This window comes from Neolamprologus multifasciatus, chromosome 23 (genome assembly GCF_963576455.1).
Source record: "Neolamprologus multifasciatus chromosome 23, fNeoMul1.2, whole genome shotgun sequence".
Taxonomy (NCBI): Eukaryota; Metazoa; Chordata; class Actinopteri; order Cichliformes; family Cichlidae; genus Neolamprologus; species Neolamprologus multifasciatus.
Genome location: NC_140460.1, coordinates 26,443,876 through 26,463,842, shown reverse-complemented (window position 1 = coordinate 26,463,842; position 19,967 = coordinate 26,443,876). Strand labels below are relative to the sequence as shown.

The window sequence follows — 19,967 nt, the reverse complement described above, 5'->3', positions numbered from 1 at the left end:
ATGATGTAGGATCTGCATAAATGACACATGCGTAAAGGTCTCATCTTATATGATTCTTAGGAAAGCCAGATTTGAAACAGCAGCTGCTGATATTACCAATTAAACACAGCAGCTGTTATGAAAGCCACATTGACAAAGAATAAAGGAATTCACCACTGACTGTTACAGCCACAGGCAAAATTCGTAACAAACTTGTAACTCTTATGCGGTAAAAGTGTTGTGGCACAGGATTCACACTGATGAAACCTTCCGGTCCAGTTGCGCCACCAATTCTGGTCATGACTTTTATGGTCAGAATTTCTAGGAACAGCCAAAGGGTGGAGGGTCTCAAGATGTCATCTCAGCTTTTTGCAGATTATGTGGTTCTTTTGGCTCCGTCGGGGGATGGCCCCTGTTTGCTCTGGGGTGGTTTACAGTTGAGTGTGAAGCAACAGGGGTGGAAATCAAGTCTGAGGCCATGGTTCTCTGACAGAAAATTAAATTCAGTTCAAATTATTATATAGCAACAGTTGCCTCAAGGTGATTTATATTGTAAGGTAAAGGACCCTACAATACTGTTCCCTACAGGAGATCGGGAGGAGGTGGTCAGGGAGGTCTGTGGCAGAAGGTGAATGGATGAAATCTACATAAATGCAGTAATTTAAGTACATGTAGGTCCTCAACCATTCCCCCAGCAGGTGCTGCAGCAATTTGAGCATCTAAATTCCAACAGCCTTGGAAACGTTTAATGTTTTTTGTTTTTTCCAGTATCCATAACCTAATTCCATAAGTCTTTTGACTATTCTATAGAGCCAATTTTGTTTTTTGGGGGGCAGGTTTTAAATGTATGTATTCATATTAAAGAAACCCTGCAGGAGCTCCTACATGTGTGCACAAGCATCCCTCTTTATTTTCTTTTTGTCGTACATGTGAACAGGATGGCTGGAACTACACCCACTTTGTCACCCCCGTCTCCACTCTGGAGCGGGACCGATACCGCTCTCAGCCGACCCTACCCACCAGCCCAATGCAGATGTCCCCCGTCATTCAATCAGGTGTGAGAGACATCAAACCGATGATCATATTTCAGTAATAGATTGTTGGGGGGGGAGACACAGGATTTGGTTTAAATCATATCACTGTTTTATTTTTCTGGTTGGCTTTGTTTTCAGGCGGTAGTGCAACATCCTCGCCAGCGATGCTCGGGATAAGAAGACACAGTTCAAACTATCAGAGGGCCCAGTCATCTATGCAACTCGACACATATTATGGAGACAACAGTTTACACAAACGGCAGTACACAGGTTTGTGGCATCCCTCTGGGATCTATATCTGGGATCTGGTGTTTGGAGTTATATTTATTTTACTCTCTACTTGTGAATTTTTCACCTCAGGGTCAGAGAAGAAAACCCCATATTTCATTGGGACCTATTCCTCCCAGTCAGGAGAGGATCTGAGAAGATCCCAGGTAAGAAGCCTTTTGTTGTTACATCATACAGCAATGTCATGCTCAATCATCCAGGTAAGGATGTTTTCTCAGTTTGGTTGATTTTATATAGACTGACCGATTACATTGTTTTCCAAGCACCCAGAGCCATTCTACGACGAACCCGACAGGAAGAACTTCAACAGCTACAGAATGTACCTGTCGTCCCCACAAGGCTACGGCGAGGAGCACTTTGAGGACGAACCGGCCCACCTGACCCCGTCGTCTCCCGACGGCTACGCCACCCAGTCGCTCCGATTCAAAGCCAACACCAACTATGTGGACTTCTACTCCACCACACGGAGGCCTTCAAACAGGGCGAACAAGTTCACCGGCTCCCCCGACTCGTGGGTGTAGAAAGAAAACAGACGCCATGGACATCAAGTCTTCACCACGTTGGCTGTCCGTTCCTGTGGGTGTATGTGTGCGGGAAGTGCGTTGTGTGGTTGCGTGAAAGGTTGCGGATGCATGTGGATATGTATGTGTGTGTCTGTACTGAAACTGTGCTGAATGACCAGGGCTTGGTTTGCCACGTGCAGCTTTTGACTAAGACCGCACGATAATAATACCCGAAAAAAAATTATCCCTTTATTTTTGACTCCGAAGCTAAAAACAAACCACACAAACACAAAAAAGTCAAAGTTTTATCAGAGGTTTATTGCATAACATAAAGAAGCAGTGCTGTATGAAATTGTTTGCTAGTTTTATGAGCTTCAGGCTGCAAAACTAGAATATTCTGAAATATTTCCACCATGTTGTTTGGCCATTGCATACAACTTATAATTCCCACACACTTGTAAAGGTGTTGGCTAGAGGCACGAACAGTCTAAAAGATGGACGTAGCCACCGTTACCTTACCCACCCCCCTCAGTGAAGTCCTGAGTGTCTTCCAGCTAAATGTGACAAACGAGGAGTGGATCTACCGCACCCACTCCCATACCTTGCTTTATCAGCCTTTCATCCTTTTTGACACTAACAGGGACCACAATTTGCAAAATAAACACTATGCTGAATTCAGTAACACTTGAAAGTAGCGACTGAGACCATGAACTCAAATGTTTACTGAGGTTGCATAAACTTCTACAATCTACAGTAAGAGCCAGAAATCCTTAGAGAAGAGTTTGTATGCTTTAAATCCCAGAAAGATTAAATCAGATTAAACTGGGAACTCCCCAGTTATCCAGGACTATCTCATAGAACCCCTATCAAACTGGAAGTCCACAGAGTGGCAGTTCTTGTGTATATTTAAGACAATTCTCTGATATAGCTATGACCTTACTGAGACTCGGTGTGTTAACCATGATGTTAAATTCTGGAAATCATCGCCAAGAGTGAACAACCATCAAGGATCAAAAGTAAGTCTTGTTGCTTTGATTATACTAAATTGGATTCTTTCTAAGGAAGATTTTGCATTTTAATTGAAAGGGGGTTTTTTTGTAAACAAGGATCAGGATGTGAAACAAATTGTCTTGGGCTTTGCCATTTCTGCCAGAAGCTAAGTCTACAGACTAGTTAATGGGTTCCCAAGGCTTAGTCAAAAGGTGCTTTTTACACAAAAAAAGAAAAAAACTTAGCCCTAACATTGTTGTTTACTCGAGTGTTTGTTCACGTCAACTGATTTCATTTTTCTCTGCAGTAAAAGTGTGCAGTGTGTTGGCTTTATAACATAAATATCGTCCGCCAGCATCATCTTGAATGCAAGAGAAAAAGAAACTTGCTGAAGCTGAGGATCACACCTGGGACAAATTCTATTTACCAGTTAAAACCACTACTCCAAACAACATAAAAGCTGCTCTAAATATTATTTGACCTGGGTTTGGAGATGAACATCCTCACTCTCATGAACCTTTAAAGACTCAGAGAACCGGGGTTGAACCTGTAACCCTCTGCTTTTCTGTAATGTTGGCCAAAAGTGCAGTATATCATAAAGTATGTGAAATATGTGGAAAAACAAAAGTGAAAATCTATTTGTACAGATAAAAATGGTTTAACTGTCCTGTTACATTGTTGTATTCAATATGTAGAACTTTCTTATGTGATTGTGAGGAAGATTTTTGTATTATTTATTGATTATTTTTATTAATTTAATTGTGACCTGACCAAAATACCCAATCTGTCTGTTCTGTCTAAAACTGATAATGATGATGTGTTACAGAGGGAAATAATATGTATAGGGATTAAAGATTATATCACGATGAGACACCTGGAAGTTGCGGTTTTCTTCTAATTTTGAAATGCACACAAAAAAGCAAGTTAAATAGATATTTCTTTATTAGATTTAATTGCATCAGTTGTAAGATATATTTGGATACACGATGCTACAGCTAAAACAAACAAAATGTACAACATGAGGTAAATGTACAGAAACTGCCCTCCCTGAGCATGCCTTTAACACAACAAGCTCTAGTCCATGCAGTTACATTCAGTTATTCGTCGTCTGTGCTTGTTGCTGTCCTGCAACTAAGCCATTACGAAATTGTAACATTCTACAGCAACATCCACAGAAACAAAAGCAACTAGCCCGAAAGTCACGTTGCACAACTAAGACCCAGTCCTACCCGAGTCATCAGCCTTATGTTCAAAGGGTAGCAGTCAAGTGTGATGACCAGTCGAAGGGCAGCACTCATCCAGCCCAATGACTGGTCGAATGGTGGCGGTCATCAAGCTCGATGACTGCCACTGGTCAAGAAGCTAATTAAAGGGCAGGGGTCGTCATTAGAAGCGTAGCAGTCATCAAGCTAGATTGTAGGGTATCGTCCTCGAGCTTGATGACTGCTACTCTTTGATACCTAAAAGAAACTAAAATGGTAGACTATAACCAAAGAACAACTGTAATTGGACCTTTTACACTGAGACAATGATGTATATAAAAATATGTTAAACAGGCACCATAAAGGAAAGCAGCACAAACGTCTAATGTACCACTAAAGGGTCAAGAGGCTTCATTAAATTACAGTCTTGACGTTAAAAAAGAAAGTTACAAAGTCACAAGTCAATGTAGAGAAATGTGTTAATTTCTATAGCTGGAGTGCTGTTTAGATGATTTGAGTTTTCTAAAGGGAAAAACTTATCCAGCTTATCCACTGAGATTTTAATTACTTTGGCCTGAGGGGAAAAACCTTTATTCTGCCTTCAAATCTGTTTTTAAAGACTCTACTGGCCAATCAGAAACTTTACAGATTGAGTGCAGACTATTACAACGATCCAGACACTGAAATTGTGTGGGAAGGAAAAATTTAAATCCGCTTTAAACCAGAGTTATAAACCAGGCTCATAGGCCTAGGAGCAACTGATTGGCTGGTCAGTGTTCCTCAAGAGCTACAGCAGCGCAATTTAATTGTATGAGATCCCTCTTCGCAAAACGACAAAAAAAGAAAAAAAAAAAATTTGAAGCCCAGAGAATGTTTTCTAAAACCAAATCAAAGGGTTTCTTTTTATTGATTGTCACCTGTAATCAAACAAAAGTGTAAACACAAAAATTATAAAATCTGGAAGACACGACACAAGCAAAGACCGTTGTGTGGAAGCATGTTTCTGCTGCCCAGCTCCAGCAACAACCTTCAACATCATCGAGGTTAGAAACTTAAAGGCCCTGCTTTGATACAAATCACATCCATAAAAGTAAGCATGAAGCTACACCCTGCAGGCAGTTAGCTTAGGTTAAAATGGTGAAACAGCCATTTTTATTTTAAGTTCTGTTTCCAGAAATAAATATTCCACTCCTTTCCTCCATTGACGTTTCAGAAAAGAGTTTTAAGCCTTGAACCAACCAGCAACAAGATAAATCGTGACCATAAACGGATTTTATTTGACCTGCTAAATAAATAAATAAAGGAAAAAAAGCTAAGGTCCGGGACTCATTCACCCATTCACTGTGTCTAAGTGCTTTGAACCTAGCGTTCTCCCTCATGGATGCACTGGGGCCCACTCAGTGTTCCGTTTCTTGCCCAAAGACACTTTAACATGAACACAAGACAAGCCGGGAGTTAAACCACTGACCTTCCAATTAGTAGATAATCCACTGCTGTGTACATAATAACTTTTAACAGTGAAAGAACTACTCATCCAACAATACAATCAAATCCCAGATTCCATAGCAACCGACTTCCAGCCTTCTAGAATTTAGTGTTTGTAGTTTGTATTGTGCGTGTGTAGTCAAGTATAGCCAAGTTATTGATGTGGCTTGGTGCTATGTTCCTGACTACAACTCGTCCATTCTAATGTTTGTGGGTTTACACATTTCCAAGGTCAATGTCATTCAACAGCAACTTGTAAAGCGCTTTGAGGGCCCCGAAAAGCGCTATATAAATGCAATCCATTATTATTATTATTATTATTATTAACTTCCACCAATCAGAGATGCCGCTGTTTCAGTTAAGGATTGCGGGAAGAGTAGTTCTTCTCCGTTATATTATAAATAATACATTAATGTTTTATGTCACATACCATCATTTTACAGTTTAGTAGCTTGTAGTGACTCTGTTTTTGGTGGGTACAATTTTCTGGTCCATAGTTAAAATACTTCTAAAAAATATGGATGAGATTTTCAATTCAGGATCTGTAAATAAGTTGTAGATGTTTTCCAAAATATGCAGGTAGCATGCGTGCTAGTGCTACCCAGCTAACAGCAGAAATCATCTTCAGGCATTGACGTAAATGAGCTGGGGCGTAATTTGCTGATTATGCGTGTTAAATTTTCTTCCTAGAGTTTGCAATGAGTTGTAGTTAATGCACTTAGTGATTACACTGTCCATAAAGCGCACGGAGCAATTATCAACCTAATGGTCGCCATTTAGGCTATGGAGTGGGATGAGGCATTTATCCATAGTAAACTGTTGTCTTCGGTGTGACTGCCATTTTGGAGGGATGCTGCTGTAGCGTCAGCCACATAGGCCTAGAGACCAGTCAGCAACCACCTGGCAACCACTGGATCACTAGGGGAAAAATGTGTATTTCCACCAACCTAATGACAAGTGGCTGTTTGCAAAGAGGTATATAGGGTACAGGACCAAAGACCTCTGTGATTGCCATTCCCTGGTCTTTATGCTAACCTAAGCTAACCGTCTGTTGGCTGTAGCTTCATATTGATCAGATACACTCGAGTGGTGTCACTTCATCATGACGACTGAGAAAAAAGGGAAAAAAAGCAAGTTGTTTCCTAAAACGTTAAACAATACTTATCTAAAAACTGACACGTTTGCCTTCTCCTGTAAAGCTGCACAAACCTAAAACTTAAGCTTCATTTTCATTTCTAATACAGAAGCGGATTCAGGGCCTCACTTATAAACATCGAGCTTTTAATCTGTTGCATAATAACGACAATCTAGCATCAGAAGATCCAGAAAACTAAACTTATAACAGCGAATGTGTTATAAACGAGGCCTCTGAGATCTACATTTAGCAAATTAAATATGTCTCATCAGTATTTACACAAGGTTTGGATGGTGCTTCTCCGAGCGGTGACAGTCTGTCGTGAAGGCCTCCCATTGGTGCTCCAAGAGGAGGGGCGTTGCTTGTGGATCCAGGTGGGGTGGTGAGCATGCATTGAGTTATTTATGGTCGTCTGCAACAAGAGGCAAATCTCTGAGACTGTCTTACATCCAGTTTATGTGTAAGTGATATATTTGTTAACCGCCCCCTGGTGGTAGCCATGTGTAAGACAAGCAAAGGAAATTATATTTCGTAAAATGGAAAACCGATTTTTGCACTTACAGGATTATGTTGCTGTTGTGGGTTCAGTTGTTATGAATATCAACACCTCCGGCTCTGATGGAGCTGCAGATCGGGGAGGACAGTGGATGATGTCCGGGCCGGATAGGCTTTGCTGAAAACACAAAAAAAGGAACATCTTGATCCATTGCCTGATTTATCTTTCTCCCAGGGATCCATATTCAGGTCTGTTTTTTTATCCAGTGTTTTATTTTTTGTTTGTTTGTTTCAAGTTTAAACCAGCTCAGATATTTCAATTTTCTGGTTGAAATATCAACTGGAAAAGCTACTCTCAGAGGGATTGAATCCCTGGCTGCCCTTCCCTGAGTATAGTTCTCCCAGAAGTAACTTCCTGTTAAAATGGAGTTCTTCCCCACCTCATTCACCAAATGTTGCTCACAGGGTATCATCTGTACTATGAAACAGGTTTAACATTGCAGTTTGACTTGGGCTGACTACAATCCCTCTCAGACAAATTGGAAAATTTTTCAAATATTTGAGTCAGATTGTGCTGATAAGCATCTATTTGCAATTGTGTTCTCAACACAAATGACTGTAATCTGTGTTTTAAAAGCACAGCAACAAGAGCATCAGTGTCCAGGCCACAGAAACAATCCTGCCAATCAGCATGTTTTCAGCAAAACCAATTTAAATTGCTACTCTTTAGCGTAAAGATGGTTATTTAAACGTATAGCAGTTATCTAGAAACACTATCACTCATTCGGAAATGTATTTGTGTCCAGGTTCAGCTACGTTGCTGGTGGCAGGTTTAACCCCAGTGTGAACCGGTCTTCTTTGTCCGACAGCTGTCACATGAGCACATCTATCTCAGTGAAATAATAAATGGAAGTAAAACCTCACCGATCTGCGCAGAGTATCCCCTCCTGGCCATGTTCTTGGCCCGCACAGCCTCTTTGATGCGGTCCACCTCCTGCTGGTAGCGCTTGCGGTCCCTCATGGCGTTCTCCTTGGCCTCCTTCAAGGCGTTCTCCAGCGCTTTGACTCGCTCGGCCGTGGCTCGCAGACGCTTCTCCAGCTTGGGCAGTTCGCAGCGAAGGTCTGCGTTGTCCCGGACCAGCTGAGGGCGGCGGCGGCGGCATGAAGTTACTGAGCATTATTTTATCGCACTGTATCTCACAGCGCTCAGCATTTCTGTTTTATAAGAATTTTACGGATTCAGCCTCTGTATAGCAACCGTACCTGTTTGTGGACCTTAGTCAGCTGCTCCAAATTGTTCTCCAAGAATGAGATTTTCTGTTTCTGTGCAATGTTGCTGAGTCCCTCCTCACAGTCAAGCTCTGCACTCTTATAATAGAGGAAAATTACACCAAACTACATTCAACGACCAGTCGTATGTGTCAACAGTAAAAAGATCTACCTTCTTAACCCGTGCAGTAAGGTCCTGGACGAAGAGTTTGCGCAGGTTGTGCAGAGTTTGCAGCTCTTTGGCCTGAGTGAACAAGAAGGGAGTGAAAGCTGGAAGTTAGACCCACATAATAGTTCTGGGATTTACATTCTGCCAAAAGGTTCTTCCTTTTTAAAGTGAGTTCTTCCTCCCCACTGTCGCCAAGTATTTGCTCATAGGGAATCATCAGACTGTTGTTTTTTTCCTTTTAATTCAGTTCAGTTGAATTAATTTGTATGTAAATACTGTTAAATTAAATTGAACTGAATTAAAGATGTCATCAGGTTTATTCTACCATTGGCCAAACCTAGGGTGAAACCTGAAAAAGCCACGGTCATGTGAAGTGGGTTTTTTGAACGGCACTTCAGATCAGTGCTTCGTAAGCTCGACACAGCGTTGAAACATCAGTATCCAGCTTCCCATCCCAACTCAGGGTATTCAATTAAATTCTGTTCCATTTATACAGCATCAAATCACAGCTGTTTGAGGCTCGATCACTGAAACTCCCCTTTTATCTAAATGTAAGAAAAAGAAGTGCACGTTTAAGAAATCTGTCCGCACGACTCTTTGGGATGAAGTTGTGAACAGCTGGATCAATGAGATGCACTATACTAACAACATTTCTTTAATCCTCCATTCTCATTAAATATATTACAAAGCACTGTTTTTGAGTAAGCCTGCATTGGTGCAGACTTCCAGCAGTTTCTTTGCTTTGCTATGTGACTAAACAGACATCTAAGGTTAGAACAGCTGTGACTTCAAAGGTGAGAGTGGTTATGGGGCCATCACTGAGTCTCACCACAGTCTCCTCCAGACCCTTCAGGTCCTCTCGGGCCTGCTCCCTTTGTTCATTCAGCAACCTGTACAAAAAACAGAGCAATAATCAAACCATGTGACACTTTTATTGTCTCAAATTAGCTCTAAGATGCTTGTGTTCACCTACACGAGCCTCTCCAGCTTTGCATTCTTCTCCTGCTCCTCCGCCTGCAGTTTGTAGTAATCCGACATGAGTCGCTCCTGCTCCAGTAACAGCCCCTGATTTAGACTGAGAGGGAGAAACTGTTTTAATAAATACGCTCTCTAGTTTCAGAAAATGTGGTTTGGAATCGAAGCATGTTTAGTTGGAGGCTCTAAAGTTGCAGGTTGAGGCCTTGAAAGTCACTTTCTAGTCATGTTAGCTCTTCTTTTGAAGCAGAAGCCGACTTTGAGCCCAGATCTTTGATCGCTTTCAGGCAGCAGCTCCTCGCTCGCACTTGTTCTCTGAGCTGCTTCTTCTCCTCAGTAGTCCCCCTTTGAAGACAACCTGAGTGGAAATCCCTACTCCGAGGGCTGAGGGGAATGTTAAAATGGGTATATGTGTGTATCTGCTTGTGGCCTGAGCTCGTCTGAAAAGATCAGGATTTGTGAAGAACGGTTTCAAATCTTCAAAACCTGAGCACATCTGTGGGTTTCCCTGTGATATCTCTGCCCTAATCTCCCATCGTCTCCCCCCCTGCTGTGCTGTTACATCCTCAGAGTTGGTTTGTGTGCGTCAGTGTGTGCGTTTCCTGATGTTTTCTCACTCTCTGAGCTCGTCCAGCATCCTCTGTTTGTCTTCGATCTCATCCCGCAGGCGGCTGAGCTGCTTCTGATGAGCCTCCCTGTGGTTCTCCAGCTGCTCCTCCAGCGTTTTCTGAAGAGATAAAAACACATTAGAGCTGAGGTTGGCAACATTATTCCCTCAGAGGACACTGAACAGAAACATGACGCATTAAAATAACCCTACGATAATCCCAAATACATGATCCAAAATACAAGAGCTTCCTGTTAGAAGCTGCTCGGTTTTTTTTGGGTCAGTCTGGAGTACTTAAATACTGGATAAACCTATGACATGGACTGTGTTAGACTGTATTAGATCTAACACTTTAAATCAGGCTACTTGGAAGGGTCTCAGCTACTAGTTAGCTAGTTAACAGTAACTAGTAGTTAACTACTAGTTACTACTGCCCTCAATCTGACCTGGAACATGAACAAATATGAACAAATGTCTTGAATCAACCCTCATGTCTTTACGCTTTACTTCCAAGCCGCCAGATTTTCTTTTTTTTCAATTGTTTTTGAGCGATAGTTCTATTTTGTAAAAATCAAAATCAATTTTGTGCTGTAATTTTTACCTTGATGTCATCGTCTCCGCCCGCTCTGCCGATGTCTTCCTTCTCCTTTTCCTCGTGCATTTTCTCTAAAGACAAAATAATTGTGCTGTGTCAGAAACTGCAGGCAAAGACCAAATTTACTCACAAAGCTAAACTCTCAAACTTCAAACTGTGAGATACTTTACTGAAAGACAATTTAAATCAAGTCTGATGAAACAGACAAAAGACTTCCCACCGGGGGTCAAACCATAGACTCACAGACTCAAACACAACCAAAGACAAACCCTCACCTTCGTAGCGTAGTTACTCAGCCCACCCTTTTTGTGAAATTCATCTTAATCGTAAAAAAAAACAACCTCTGATGTGCTGAAGACTATATCACATCCATTGCCTGGATATGTCATAAGGTGACTGTCTTCTTCCACAAAAGCAAAAAGCAAAGGTGGGCATCAAGAAAGTGTAATGATTCTTGGAACGCATGAACACAGTGCACACATAATACACATGTGAAATTTGACTAATGTGGATGCAGGGGTTAAAGAGGACCTCAAAGGTTCAGAGTGGCAGATTAATGCACATTACTGGCAATTATTTCTTATGTGCTGCAGACTGACTGCATGGACACATTTGCTCAGTAATAATAAAATAATCAAATCCCACGGCCCACTTATACCTTCATGTGATGCGTTCATGGTGCAGATGCAAATAAAGTCGTAGTTGTGATACTTCAGTGTCTAGCTAGTGATAGAGCGGCAGACAATAATAATCATTACCATAATTATTATTATTATTATTATTAAGTAATTATTTTCACCACACAGCACTGATGCACTTGATCATAAGGTCCCCCCGCCTGCCTGATCCCACTTTAGCCCCTGTGGTGATACGCAGACATAATATACTGGCCACTCGTGCTCAGAGCACCCTGTAAGATACAGTGTCGTCAAGTCCTAATCTATGTGATATTCCAGTGATGGATAAAGTTCAGTGAGAGTTCAAATTAAAGACCTTCCAGTGCTTTCTTTGTGTGTAACTGAGGTATAAAGAAAACCTAAAAAACACACTGATTAAATAATGGTTATTGAATGAGTAACAACTAAAAGGTTAAAGTGGTGTCTCATACTTTAGGAACATCTTTTTCTTTGTTGTTTTGAGGTTTTCTTTTTTTTGGGGTGGGATGACATGTCAGCTGTGCTCATACTGCCTAACTGTATAAATGAGTCTGTGGAGGTTTCTAGGACCGACCTTGAGCGTGCAGTTTGGCGAGCTCTTCGGTGAGAGCGTCCTGACTCTCCTCCAGCTGTCTTTTCTTCTGCTCCATGTTCTGCATGTAGTCGGTCAGAGACTTTATCTTGGCCTGATGCTGCAGGGACAGCAACACGTGACTGACACTCTACCAAACTCCAGGAGAACTCTGTTAGCGTGACGACGTCAGGTGACGCTTACCTGGGAGATGAGCAGCTGACAGGACGCCAGCTCCTTCTCGTTCGCCTGGATCTTGCGGTGGGCGTCGGCCTGGGCGCTCTCCAGCTGCTTGCTGCGGTTGACCAAAGACTTGACCTCGGACTTCATCTTGCTGATGTAGAGGCGAGCAACAGTAAACTCCTCCTCCAGCGCCGAGCCGTTCCCCTTCATCTCTGAGCACTGAGAGGGAAGGAGGACGGGCCGGGTTAAAGGGTCATGTGTCTGTTTCGGGTAAGGTTGGTAAGGTTTTTGTTATGTGGACGTGGGTGCTCACCGCAGCCGTCTTGACTTCGCTGGTGCCGATGATGGCGCCGATGTCACTGAGGTCTCTCAGCAGAAGGTTGAGGACCTCGGCAGCACGCTTTCTCTGCAGGCCGTTTAGCTCCTGCAGCTGACTCACCTCCCTCTCAAGCACCGACAGCAGCGCCTGAGGACGCCGCCGCAAAGACAGCCTGTCAGCATGCCTCTGCATCGCTGCACTTCATGTGTAATCTAGTAGGATTCAGGAAAGTCACAACCCACCGTCTTGTGCTGCAGCTTCTCGGTCAGCTGCGCGTTGGCTTGGTTTCGCTCCTCCACCTCTTGGCTCTTCTGGTCGTAGTTAACTGCCAGCTCCTCCAGGGCCTGAAGCACCTCCTTCACCTCCTCCTTGGCTAGCTCGTTCTCCGTCTGCAGCCGGCACAGCTCCTCCTGGATCTTGTCATAGTCGCGTCGTGTTGACGCCAGCAGCTGCACAGATTTGAAAAAAAAAAAAACACGTGTCAGAGGAAATACGCAGGCATGCTCTATCATTACTATTAACCTGAGCTTGGAGACAAACCTCTTCTTGATCCATCATCTGCTCCTTGAGTTTCTCCGCCAGCTGACTGTGTTGGTTAATTTCGTCATCCTGTCGGCGGCAATAAAATATAGTTTCAGGAATTGTTTAAATAACGAGGGCAGTATGTGTACATGTAATCCCTGCGAGCCTAAAGCTCAGGCTTCAGACTGATCGAACACTCTTGGCTCTGTGGTTCATCATGTAGGTATATATCAGCCCTATGTCACATATATGGTGAACCGCCTGCCATTCAAATCTATTTTTATGAGGGGCAGCCAATCAGAAGGAAGGGGGAGGAGCTAGAACACTTCCAGACAGAAGATGAATAAAACCCATCCTGAGACAGCTGTATGTGACATGTTTACAATAAACCAGCTTCAGCCTCGTCCTGTTGCTCACCTTGTCATCCAGCTGTTTGTACAGGTTCCTTACGTCCTCCTCGTACTTCCTCCTCTCGTCACCGGAGACGGAGACACCTCCTCCGGCTGGCAGCAGGTTGTCGATGATGGGAGTGTTGTCGTACGGCTCGCCGCTCCTCTGATCTTTAGAGCTCTGCTGCTCCTCCTCAGGAACGTTCTCCCCTGTGATAGGAACTCACTTGTTAGATATTCTACTCATGCATCCATTATATACACACATGTTAGTGTGACGACGTTTTAAACACTCTGATAGTGCCATATGTTGTGGTATGGTGTCACATCGAGTAGCACCATAGTTGTTATGTCATGCCTCAGTGCGTCGCATCATATAATCTTAATTTTGTGGAAGAATTCTTAAATCACGATAAAAGTGTAAATACTGTAATAAGTGCAATAACTAAGCCTCAGTTTACGCATTTGAAGTAACAAACCAGATGTTGATGCTCAAGCAGGCTTCATAAATGAAGTGGGAAGAAGGGTTCACCTCTCTGAAAAGAACACGGCAGCATAGCTTAGGGTCTGCAAAGATGCATCTGAACAAACCACAAATTCTTTTGTACGTTAGAGACTAAAGTGGAGATGTTTTACTGTAATGCACAAAACCAAATTAATCATCTGCAACGCGCGTGTAGGGTAGTAAATCCTGGCAGCAGTCCTTTAACGTAAAAGGAACAATTGTTGCCTTGCAGTCAATATAACACCAGGATACTGTAGTTTATCAAAGTAAATTAGATAAGTTATTATCAGATAACTAAAATAAACCTGATGTATTTCCTGAAACATCAGGTTTGGGGGCTGGCTACGTTTGTAAGCCGACACACAAATTACTATTATTATTACTATTTTTACAATTCTGATGATTTTCCTTCAGGAGAAAACCTGAACAGTTATACTGCACTGAGTGAAATCATGCTGACTTCACCAGTGTTTGTGTGATTATTGATTTTCTAACTGTGGGTTTGGTGATAAAAGCCAGCAGCTAATGAGGAGATGGAGCCGAGGACAGACTGAAGGAGGCGGAGAGCTGCTTTCTTTTAAACGGCAGGGCAGGAAGCCAGCGGCTGACTCAAACAACAAACACTGTATCAACATGATGTGTGTGTATATGTGTGTGTGAGAGCGCTGAATTTACATGTCAGGAGCTTTGGATGCTGCAGCTGAGCTGATTTGATGCTAAGGAGGGGGAGTGTTATCAGCATCCACAGGGGAATTAAACATAAAAAAGCAACAATGGCCACAGAAAGAAAGGGGGAGGAGGGGGGTGAAGGCAGGGAGGTATTAAAGCAAAGAAAGGACTGAAAGGAGGAGGAGGAGTGGTTACTATGCAACAGAAATGGGGGGAAAAGGGCGAGGATGCTGTGAAGGAGACCCTGCAGTCTCAGCAGAGAGGGAGGAAGCGTGGTGGGGAAACACACACGGGCAGCGTGGCGTCCTTCATGGTGGGGTTACGCAGTATCTACAACATTCGGGCAGGATAAGGCGTGAGCCAATCAGACCCCACGCATTATCACAGCGGTTGATTAATCAGAGCAGTAATTACATGTGATTTCCAGACGTCACAGACTGAGCATGTGCACACACAGCTACCTAAAAGAGCCTGTGGGGTTACTGAAACTCGAGTTTCTCAGGCCGCCGCCCACTTTTTTTTTTTTATTTCAGCTTGTTGGCATGCAAGGAGAAAAAAACATTTTCTGTGTGTGTGTCACAGACAGCATCTGACTCTCAAAGGTCAAAGTCTCCTAAAAACAAAGTAGCAGCTACTAGTACACACCACTACTGCACTATTTAATCATCAGCAATTTATTTTAATCTCTGCCAGCTTTAATAGGGGTTTTCCTTCTCACTGTCACCAAATGCTTACTCACAGGGTGGGTGTCGTCTGACTGCTGAGGTTTTCTCTGTATTATTTTAAGGTCTTTATCTTACAGAATAGATTGTAAAGCACCTTAAGGGAACTGTTGTTGTGATTTGGCGCTGTATAAATAAAACTCATTTTAAATGAACGTTCAAACGGTTTTAGAAAAAAGAGAAGGCGAGTTTTACTGGAATATTCGGCGTATCACTGCAAAGCATTCACAAAGTCTGAACACAGAAAAATCAGCAACTCCTAGATTTTACTATGTGCATTTCACAGTTTGAGCTAGAGCGGAAATTTAAATGGTTCATGTAAGATGAGAATTATTTTGTAATTTTACAGCCAAATATGACATAATAAGTCCAGACAGTCTGTAAGATACTCGGGTGATAAAGTGTCAAAGCTTTTCAACTTTTTGAAGCTGATGATGCTCCAGATTGGAGAGCAACAGCTCCTACAGACCAATCCAATCTCAGGAAAATAGTGTCACCACTCCTCAGGTCCTTCAGACCTCGGTGCACAGAGAAATAACCAGACGAGCGGTGAACGAGTAGCCACGCTCTGCTAGGTATTCACATGTTAAGATGGAAGGAAAGGAGGCTGCTGCTGATGATCCACTCTGATTGCTTTCTGTGTTGTGAGTCATTAGAAACATCCATCCATTTTCCTCCATTTATCCAGAGTCAGGTCGCAGATTACGCAGGTCTTTCCAGACGTCCTTTCCTCATCAACACCAGATGAAATATTTAATAACTCCAGTGACTTCTGGGTCTATCGAGGGTCTCTTCCCAGGTGGTACGTCTCCACCAGTTGGATGCTCTGATATCCCCTTATTGTGGTTGTTTCTCATGTTGAGGCGTCTCAAATAGAACGCGTTGAGCACTTTTTTCCTGCCTGGTGTAAGTTCAGCCTTCGATTTTAAAGTCTGCCCAAAGTCCTTACAGGTCTGGGTAAACCAATCTATCAGGCTTTGGAGGTCCCACTGTGATACGAAATCATGGCACCTAAAGGATCGTTCAGGAGCGTAGGGAAGGAGATGCCGAACAGCGTCAGCACGAGAACGTAACCTTGCTGGATCTCCAACACTAAGGAGGCGAGGCAAAGGAGCTTCTTCTTCCGTTCTCCGTACTTCCTCTGGAGTTCTTGAAGGGTCGGCATGCCCAGAAGAACTCCAAAGAGAGGCGTCGAGGAGGCCACCAAACTACCTCTGGAGAGTCCAGCTTGTACCCACAACCCTGTTCTTTTAGTCACTACCCAGAGCTCATGGCCATCGGTGAGGGCTGGACCATGATCACTCGCCTGCTAAATCAAAAACTCTTTCTCGGCTCTGTCTTCACCACGACTGTCCATCCCACCCTTTGTCCACCTTCCCATCACACGTTCACAAAGCAGTTGCTTTTAAACTAGGGCCTCTTTATTAGCTTCCTTGGTAAACATCTCAGGCTGAGGTCTGTTAATCAGGACATCTGATGCGTAACTCTGTAAGTCCCACCAAGCAGCAACTGTGCAACAGAAGGTGGGTTCCCTTTGAAATATCATTTATTTAAAGGTATAGAAATGAGTGCACAGGAAGCAGAAAGGCAGCACGTTAACTATTCATAACTTACAGTGGAGCTGTACGATACAACAACGATATATGGTTGTCACAAAAACCCAACATCCCACAGCGTAACCACCGATCAACACTCAGGAGCTCACAGCAGCTGGTTCCTTTAATCAGCCCTTGCAGGCCGCTTTAATCTCACCGTTTCTCCAGCGGTTGAGTTCGGCCTCCAGCCTCTGGATGATGCTCTTCAGGTTCTTGTTCTTCTCCTTCTCCTTCTCGTATTTCTTCTTCCACTCCTCGGCCGTCAGCTCCAGGTTCACAGACACTGTGTTCTTGATGGTCTTCGCTCTGAGCGGACACAGACAGTAAGCATTAGTCTTTTAATTAATCTCATCGTGCCTGATTGTTAGACTTCTTCTCTGGACTCTATTGACAGTTTGTTCCAGCTCATTGAGTTAATATAGTAATCAAATCAAAATACTGAGCTGAACTTTAAGTGTGGTTCATCTTACAGTAATGGACAGAGGTTAGATTGGGATTATAGGCATCAAATTCCACCTTTATGTTCCACATTCATGTAACATCTATTTAAAGTGTGTTTGATTCAGCAGGTTAAATCAAAGAAAACTAATAATCTGGTGACTTATTTGTGATTATTCCTGCTGCACAGCTACACAGGATCTCAGTCTTCCCCTGCCCACCAAATGTCAAGTTAGCCCCTGATTACAATGATTAAAAGCAACATTTTCAGGTTTATTTTCCACTACTTAGTTTCTACTTCTTTAAAAATCATCTGCTGAAAACAGGAGCTTACAAAAAAAACCCCACACATGCAGGAATTTGATCATCTGACCATGCAAGTTTGCAACATTCAGCATGATCAGATGAAAGTAGTCGGAGCATCCAAGAATTTATGCCTTTTTTCCCTTTTCCCTGCAGGTAAGCATGTTTTTGCTGTCTTAGTGGAAATAAAGCAACACATTTTACAGCTGTTTCTGAGTGTGTTTTCTACCTTTCCACCTAATACAGTCACTTCCACATGCTACATGTGGGAGTCTGCTTTCTCCCAGAGGACCTCCGCCCCTCTCAATCTTTCCTCTCATGATGGAAATCTCCTAATTAATTGAATTTCCTCTTAGCCGAGGGCAGATGGTTGCTACAGTAATCAGCCTCTGTGACACTGCTCAGTCTGAACTCACTGATCAAGGCTCAGTGGATTTCAGCTTGATTTTTAAAATAAATGATTACATCGCTGCAGTCGAGGATCTTTACAGATGCGTCACTTTTATTAAACTGTAACATCTAAAGAAGTGAAGCAGATGAATGAAATGTGCTTCAGAATGAAGTGTGAGGAAAAAAAACTGTAGAAAATAGAAAATGTTCATTATTCTCAGTTTCACATGACGTGAAAACAAGAAGGCGGCAGTGTCGGAGTCTATAAATACGAATGAACCCAGATGCACAGCGGGAATCTCAGAGCCATCTGTTTGCTAGTTTGCACCAAATGAGTCACCGTGTACCTTTGCAGATGGACTGGATACACTGATACTCTCCCACAAACACAAACAGCAACTCTGACTTTAGACTAATGTCTGATTTGCCTGATTAGCTTTTTCTTTTGTGATTGTTAAGTTTAAGTTAAGTAAGTTTTTCGTTTGCAGAAGTGCAAAAAATTCGTCTTGTAGCCATTTGAGGATCCAGTTTCCTGCTTCATAACAGCTGTACGTGAGGAAATGTTTATATAACCTGAGTCAGACTTTCTTGTCATTTTTAAGGTGGTCTCGAGCAACAGTTCTCCAGGCTTTCTGAACGTCTTTGGCTGCTTTTTTAACTCATTTTCAGGCTACGTCCACACATACCCGGGTATTTTTGAAAACGCAGATTTTTCTATGCGTTTGCACCTTTCGTCCACACGTAAACAGCGTTTTTGGTCACTGAAAACTGAACTCCTGCCAGGGTTGATATTTTCGAAAACTCAGTTTTTGCATTTAGGTGTGGACGAGGAAAACGGAGAAAACGCAACGTCAAAGGTGTGCACCTTTTTTGATGTCACACTGTGCGCCACGTTATTGTTTCGGTGAAATGGATTTCTACAATGGCGGGCATAGACAAAATACTGTTACTGTTAACTTTACTTTCTGCAGTGTTTACATGCTTACATATACACACACAGTTACTGTCCCTCCACACATAGGACTTAGTTCTGCTTCTTTGCGCCAGCTTTGTTTACTCTTTCCCACCGAGGCTTCTAGACTTCTGATTGGCCAACATTTCTACATGGTTAGGAATATATCGCCACCTGTTGCTTTGGCACGTTCCTAGCAGCGTGTGGACGGGATTTTTTTTTTTTCAAACGAAAACGGAAAATCTCCGTTTTCAAAAATACCCGTGTACGTGTGGACGTAGCCTCAGTCTAATCATAATTTGCTCCAATTTCTTTGGTTGAATCTGTGAAAAATACCAAAGATAACACAGTCTGACAGACATAAACTAGTATTTTTGGACCAACAAGGTGATTCCCAGAGACCTATTAGCTAAAAACTTGACATATATGAGCAGTGTGTGCAGTGTGGCCTTAAAAATTTTGAGGAAACTGGACAAAAGAAGAAGTGGGACAAAAAGTATCTGAAAGCATGTGGCAGATGTGGTTCCACTGCACAGAAGTAGTGGTGCAGTGGGTTCAGGGAGCAGTACCAGGGAAGGGGCAGGGTAGTTGGAGGTCTTTGATGAACATAGCTATGAAGAAGGAAACCATTTTTGTATCTTTTTTTTGTGTTTCTCTTCCTCTGTTAAAAATATGAGGTGGTTGTGGTTACTTCAGATGAAACTGTATATGGTGGTACGTAAAATCTTAGCTGTTTAAAGGATGAAAGACTCCTTTTTAAAATTTCTGTTTTTTTAATGTATTTTGTGGGTTAATTATGGAAAAAATGGAAAAAAGAAAGTAAAAAACACTGCCCTGTTTTGGCACTGAGTACATTAGACAGAAGAGCTCGCAGATACCTCTGTCCAAACATGAGCGTGGACTTGGTCTCGGCCTCGTTGTAGATGGACGGTGAGCAGCAGATGATGATGGTGGTGCGACAGTTCCCTCCCAGAGAGTCCTGCAGGATCCGAGTCATCTTACTGTCTCTGTACGGCACGTGCGTTTT

At 42.7% G+C, this 19,967-nt stretch overlaps 2 protein-coding genes across 8 annotated transcripts in view; one reads left to right on the top strand and one right to left on the bottom strand.

Moving 5' to 3' along the window:
• Positions 1–3,663, top strand: part of LOC146491690 (plakophilin-4-like) — a 75,701-nt gene extending 72,038 nt beyond the window's left edge. For all 7 annotated transcript variants that reach the window (XM_085152542.1, XM_085152541.1, XM_085152546.1 and 4 more), the window contains 4 exons: positions 917–1,034; positions 1,152–1,283; positions 1,374–1,447; positions 1,565–3,663. In XM_085152542.1, coding sequence (XP_085008668.1) covers positions 917–1,034; positions 1,152–1,283; positions 1,374–1,447; positions 1,565–1,822 — 582 coding nt within the window. In that variant the 3' untranslated portion in view covers positions 1,823–3,663. The remainder of the gene's footprint in view (positions 1–916; positions 1,035–1,151; positions 1,284–1,373; positions 1,448–1,564) is intronic.
• A 55-nt stretch (positions 3,664–3,718) lies between these two features.
• Positions 3,719–19,967, bottom strand: part of LOC146491689 (kinesin heavy chain-like) — a 29,953-nt gene continuing 13,704 nt past the window's right edge. The window contains exons 10-26 of the mRNA XM_085152549.1: positions 19,819–19,967; positions 17,015–17,163; positions 13,395–13,576; positions 12,996–13,064; positions 12,698–12,904; positions 12,450–12,602; positions 12,158–12,355; positions 11,957–12,074; positions 10,733–10,797; positions 10,142–10,251; positions 9,523–9,624; positions 9,379–9,439; positions 8,553–8,624; positions 8,375–8,479; positions 8,036–8,252; positions 7,178–7,289; positions 3,719–7,028 (exon numbers count right to left, since the gene is read on the bottom strand). Of these exons, the coding sequence (XP_085008675.1) occupies positions 7,201–7,289; positions 8,036–8,252; positions 8,375–8,479; positions 8,553–8,624; positions 9,379–9,439; positions 9,523–9,624; positions 10,142–10,251; positions 10,733–10,797; positions 11,957–12,074; positions 12,158–12,355; positions 12,450–12,602; positions 12,698–12,904; positions 12,996–13,064; positions 13,395–13,576; positions 17,015–17,163; positions 19,819–19,967 (2,046 nt within the window). The 3' untranslated portion in view covers positions 3,719–7,028; positions 7,178–7,200. The remainder of the gene's footprint in view (positions 7,029–7,177; positions 7,290–8,035; positions 8,253–8,374; positions 8,480–8,552; positions 8,625–9,378; positions 9,440–9,522; positions 9,625–10,141; positions 10,252–10,732; positions 10,798–11,956; positions 12,075–12,157; positions 12,356–12,449; positions 12,603–12,697; positions 12,905–12,995; positions 13,065–13,394; positions 13,577–17,014; positions 17,164–19,818) is intronic.